This window comes from Eptatretus burgeri, chromosome 9 (assembly GCF_056783735.1).
Source record: "Eptatretus burgeri isolate ZD-2024b chromosome 9, Ebu_testis_v1, whole genome shotgun sequence".
Lineage (NCBI taxonomy): Eukaryota > Metazoa > Chordata > Myxini > Myxiniformes > Myxinidae > Eptatretus > Eptatretus burgeri.
The window spans coordinates 98,933,849-98,939,848 of NC_140969.1; the positions used below are offsets into that span (position 1 = coordinate 98,933,849).

Genomic DNA, 6,000 nt, shown 5'->3' on the forward strand with positions numbered 1-6,000 from the left:
TCAGAAAGAGTTGCTGTAACCTCAGGTGGGTGCCTGGAATGTCCAATCCCGAAGAGAGGATGATCACCTGTCTCTGTTATCAATTGAGCTCAAGCGTTTGAACATCGGTATTGCAGCATTCTCTGGGGTTCGGAGACGGGCTAATGGCGAGATCATGGCGGGTGGTTACACCGACTCTTGGTCTGGTCGCTCTCATGGTTACCATGCCCAATGAGTTGCTGGACCTGTGGCCAATCAGCTGATTACAATAGTAATTGAGGTAACACCGGTCAACGAGCATAGAGCATCACCTGTGGTCAAATTATTCTCATCCTGCTTGCAGGCTAATTTGCGCATTGTGTTCCTCCAAACCCTTCCCTCAGTGTACTGCAGTTCGAGCGGAGAGTGGAGGGCTCTTGACAGAGGAGTCTGAAGTGAAGGCCCGCTGGGCCGGTTGCTTTGAGCAGTTGTACCAAACTGATCCACCAGCTGTTGAGTTGGATGTCGGGTGTTACTGTCCCTATTGCTGACCCTCCAATCAACTGTGATCCACCTTCATTTGTGGAAACACAGGCTGCGGTGAACCGGTTGAAATGGGGTAAAGCTCCTGGGATCTGTGGCATCCATGTTGAACTTCTCAAGGCTTGTGGAAATGCTGTATTCATGTCTTGCATGCAGTTCTGTGCTCTGCCTGGAACACAGGCATCATCCCAACTGACTGGAAGAGGGGCCTTGTTGTCCCTCTCTGGAAAGGGAAGGGTGATCACCAGGACTGCAACAACTACCGAGGGGTGACGCTGCTCTCAGTACCAGGCAAGGTCTTTGCTCGGATAATTATTGATAGTTTTCGCCACCATCTGCTTGAGCAACAGCGTCCAGAGCAGTCAGGCTTTACACCAAAGAGGTCAACGATTGACCGTATCCTTGCCCTTCAGGTCTTCACCGAACGCAGACGAGAGTTTCGGCAGGGGATGCTTGCAGCCTATGTTGATCTCTGCAAAGCATTTGATTCAGTGAATCGTGATGCCCTCTGGAGGAATCTCTGTTCGTGGGGTGCCACCAAAACTGATCAATCTGATGTCTGGACTATAATCTGGTACTGAGAGTGCTGTGAGATGTGGTGATCCCATCTCCCACTTATTTCCAGTTGCTACTGAGTTCATCAGGGTTGTTTCCTGGCACCCACACTTTTCAGTACGGACTGGATTCTGGGGAGGATGTCGGAGAGATCAAGTTGCGGTACATCGTTTAGGAGTGTCAAGATCTCCGACCTTGACTTCGCAGATGATGCAATCATCTTTGTGGAGACTGGAGATCCTTTTGGGGGCCCTCGAGGTGGTGAATGAGGAGTCGGAGCCACTGGGATTACGGGTTTCCTGGGTAAAAACTAAAATCCAGGCTTTCAATGACATCTTGGATGCTGCTATCTTGTCTATCTGTTTGTGGTGAGGATGTTGAGGTCACGGAGAGATTCACTTCCCTTGGCAGTGATATTCACGTCTCTGCTGGCTGTGAGCCAGAGGTCAGTAGACGTCTGGGTCGGGCCTGGGGAGTCATGGATTCACTGGATCATGGAGGTGTGGCGCTGTCTGTACCTGTGCAGGACGACGAAAGTCTGAGTCCTCAGGCCCTTGGTGCTTCCAGTCTTGCTATACGGATGTGAGACTTGGACTTTGACCAGGGATCTATGATGGAGTCTTAATTCCTTTGGTACTTGGTCTGTTCGGAGAATCTTTGGCTATCACTGGTTGGACTTTGTGTCCAATGAGCGGTTGCTGAGAGAGACTCAAATGAGATTTGTTACCTGCGTAGTCTGTGTCAGCTGCGGTTGTCTGGACATGTGGCTCGTTTTCCTGGCGCTGATCCTGCTCACCAGATTCTCTCAGCGAGAGAACCTCATGAGTGGAGGAGGCCAATGAGCCGACCACGTGCCTCGTGGTTGCAGCAGGTTGATCGGCATCTCGAGGAGATGGGTATGGGCCAGGCAACTGCCTGGGGGATGGCCAGACAGATGCTCCTGGAGTACCGGCGAAAAGTCGATGCAGCGACGCGCTTCTCCGGCACATGTACCCATACGTGACGAGACCTGACCTGTCACTGAATTCAACCAGCTAATAATTATTTTTGAGGTCAACATCGACAAAAAGGTCAACATAGGCCCAAAGTCAACAACTGAGGTGGTATTTTTTAAATTCTCAATTTTCATCCAGTTGACTTGAAATCTCAAGAGGATTTATATTTCAGGTCATTGAATTCAACCAGTGAATTATTTTTGAGGTCAAAATCGGCCGAATTTCTAAAATTGTCAATTTTCATTCAATTGACTTGAAATTTTAACAGGATTTGCAAATCCGGTCATTTAATTCAACCACCCATTATTTTTGCAATCAAATTTGTTTTCTGGATTTTGCAAGTATTGTGCTCTGCACGACGTTGTCTTCTTGTTTGTCTGTGTGTCTGTTTGTTACTTGCAAAATCAAAGATTTTTCAAGTATATTGGCCAGTAGATTTTGTTATTAACCTCCGCCATCGAAGATAGACGGAGGTTACTGTTTTCACCCCTGTCTGTTTGTTACTTGACGAAATCTCGGATTTCGTCAACTATGTTGGTCGGTTCAGTTTGTTTGTTTGTGTGTGTGTACGTCTCGCTCTGCAGGTCGCATTTCGAGTCGGAATGTCATGGAACTTCACCACTGGACTTATTGGCCACCAGAATAGAACCCTATAACTTTTGGCATTTCAAGGTCAAAGGTCAAGGTCACAGTGAGGTCACACATTCGATTTTTGATGGTTTGGTGCAGATAACTCGAGAACGGAAGAAGCTACCAATGTCAAATTACACCACGTGATTCAGGAGGGTGATGGTTCAGCGCTGATTAGATTTTGGTCAAAATCGGTCAAAGGTTAAGGTCACAGTGAGGTCAAACATCAAAAAAAAAATTATAACTCGAGAACCGAAGAAGCTACCAATGACAAATTACACCACATGATTCATTTTTTTTGTTTGTTTACCCTAAAAACTAATACCCCAAAAATACCTATTATCGCTCAATATTCTCGATGGTACGCGATCTTGTTGAAATTCGTCAAGTCCTGGCCCTATGGGCCTTTTCATTTGTTTGTTTGTTTGTGAACAGTATTACGGAAAAACTCCTGGACGGATTTCGACGAAACTTGGTGGGGGTATAGGTATGGTTCAAGGATCATGCCATTAGATTTTGGACTTGGTCCCAAGTCCAATATGGCCGCTATGGTGGCCATTTTGAAAAAATATTTGAATTTTTGTTTTTGCATTTCTACATGTTTTAAGTGATTTCCAACCAAAAAAAATAAAAAAAATTGTTAGAGAAAAAAAAAATTGCAACTTTTTTTCAAAAAAATTTCGATTTTATTTGAAAAATATTTGAATTTTTTTTTTTTTTTGCATTTATTCATGTTGTGATTTCCAATCCCCCCAAAAAAATTAGAAAAAAAAAACAAATTTTGCACCTTTTTTTTTTTCAAAAAAATTTCGATTTTTTTTTTTTTGGCATTTGTACATGCGCGTCGATCTAGTTTAGTTTATTCAATCGTGGTTCAGTAGAGTCTGATCCGTTTTGACCTACAATGAATAGGATATCGAGTTCACTTAAGTGACCCAGCAGTATTGGCGGCGGAGGTTTTGCACTCTCCCGAGTGCTCCCCCTCAAGTTCTGTCTGTGTTTATCGCCTACGGGTCACAAGTTTAAACCGATCTTTATGAAACGTCACCACATGGTGGAGTTTGTCATAAGGAAGAAGCCTATTGTTTTTGAGGTCAAAAGGTCAACAACTTGGTTGAGATTTCTAAAATCCTCAATTTTCATCCGATTTACTTTAAATTTGAAGAGTATTTTCATATCAGCTCACTGAATTCAACCACCCATTATTTTTGAGGTCAATATAGGCCACAAGGTCAACATAGGCTGAATTTTTAAAATTGTCTTTTCATCTGATTGACTTGAAATTTCAAGAGGAGTTGCATATTTGGTCATTGAATTCAACCACCAATTATTGTTGAGGTGAAATTTGTTTTTTGGATTTTGCAAGTATCGTGCTCTGCATGACGTCTTCTTCTTGTTTGTTTGTGTGCAGGCTATCTCAAAAAGTTGTGGACGGATTCGGATGAAATTTTGTTTGCCGGTTGGGTGTGTGACAAGGACAAACTGATAAGATTTTGGTGAAGATCTGGATCTGGGCTATGAGAATTGTTGAAGTTATTCTTCATCATTGAGAGATGGGGCTGAACTGATATTTTGCATGATATCTCAAAACGTTGTGGACGTATTCGGACGAAACTTGGACAGGTTGGGTGTGTGACGAAGAAGAATTCTTTCAATTTTGGTGAAGATCCGAATCCGGATCTGGATACAAGAATTTTTTTTAATTTTTAAAGCAATTTTTCACCAGTAAGAGATGGGGCTAAAAACGGATATGTAGCATGATATTTCAAAAATTTATTGGGCCCAATATGTTCTGTTGGATCAGGCATTCTGTCGGAGGTATGTGTTCTACCAAGTGCACTTCTAGTTTTTTTCATGTGACCTTTAATCGATTTCAAATGTGACTGTGTTGACATCCAACGTGGATGGAGGTATATCAAAAGATTTTTTTTGCATTGAATTCTATTTGTTTGATTTATTTGAAAGCAAACGGTTTAATGTCAAGAAAACTGTTTAACTGGCTGATAAACACTTAAAGGAACGTGTGTGTGTGTGTGTGTGTGTGTGTGTGTGTGTGTGTGTGTGTGTGTGTGTGTGTGTGTGTGTGTGTGTGTGTGTGTGTGTGTGTGTGTGTGTGTGTGTGTATGTGTGTGTGTTTTTCCCTTAGATTCATGATGGCTGCTGTTTTTTTTGCCCCATATAGGCTGCCAGATTGAGGGCCCATTGACAAGCATCATAGACCTCTTGAAATGCATGTCGCACCTCTCTGACCTCCGTCTTTGCTCGTCTACCTTGGCTACTGAAGATCGCCGTGAGCTCATTAAAGGCTGGGAAGAACGTGGTGGCACAATGAGTAGCCTTTCTTCCAAAATGAGCAAAACTCTCATTCTTACGGCAAGCAAAAACGAAACCATGTGATTTGCCAAAAAAAGGTTTTAATTCAGCAACTCCTTCATGGACCTCATAATGATGCCACTTTGGTCTGATGAACATTTAAATTACATTTACTTATTTATGACCTCCTGCACTTGGGTAAGAATGCTGCATTCGTGTCGGATATTCTTGGACTTGTTGCAGTAATATTAATGCCAGCGGATTATTAGGACGTTTTTATTGTTTGAAACCTCTTGTAAATTAATAAATATCCATGTGTCGATGATTGAATTATCGTGCAGCTTGGGCTGCCGTTGCTGAGTAATGCGGGACACACGTCTCATATTAGAAGGAAAGGTCAATCCTCGTGCTGACAGTTGGCCATAGAGAGTCGTACACTTTATTAACCATTGTATAATTGTTTTTTCCCATGCTAGAATGATATCGCTTGATTAAATGAATTTTGTAAACTTTAGATCTTGTTGATCCCACTTGAGATTATTCTGGATGATAACACCAATTCAATTTTTAGAGAGGAGACAGCTTTTAGTGGGATATCATCATTGTCCCGGTGAACAGATGAATTGTGAAGAAAATTAAATCTGTATATATTTACACTTCACTGGGCTCAGCTTCAACTTATCATGAGATCGATCAGAAAGAGAATCAATTCGAGACTGCAAATGTGAACATTGTGACTTTGATACAATATCAACAAGGCTGAGATCATCACCTGATTTTTCAGTGATGAGCTGAAGTAGTGGCTGCATCGTTAACCATTGCCAAAACAAATAATGAGATCTAGTTTTGTCCCCTGCGATTCACCACGTGTGAGGTCAAGAGAAGTTGATGTTAATCTGTGGTATACAACGCTTTGTGATCTATGTGATGAAAGAAAACTGCAGATGGTTGGTAAGACCATCTTACTGTTGGCAATCGATGTCACATTGTATATCCCTCGTCACCC

The 6,000-nt window shown here is 42.5% G+C and overlaps 1 protein-coding gene across 2 annotated transcripts in view; it reads left to right on the forward strand.

The window, feature by feature from the left end:
* TONSL (tonsoku like, DNA repair protein) overlaps positions 1–5,324 on the forward strand; it is a 106,182-nt gene extending 100,858 nt beyond the window's left edge. For both annotated transcript variants that reach the window (XM_085896315.1, XM_085896314.1), the window contains exon 27: positions 4,864–5,324. In XM_085896315.1, coding sequence (XP_085752441.1) covers positions 4,864–5,078 — 215 coding nt within the window. In that variant the 3' untranslated portion in view covers positions 5,079–5,324. The remainder of the gene's footprint in view (positions 1–4,863) is intronic.
* The last annotated feature ends 676 nt before the right edge of the window (positions 5,325–6,000 follow it).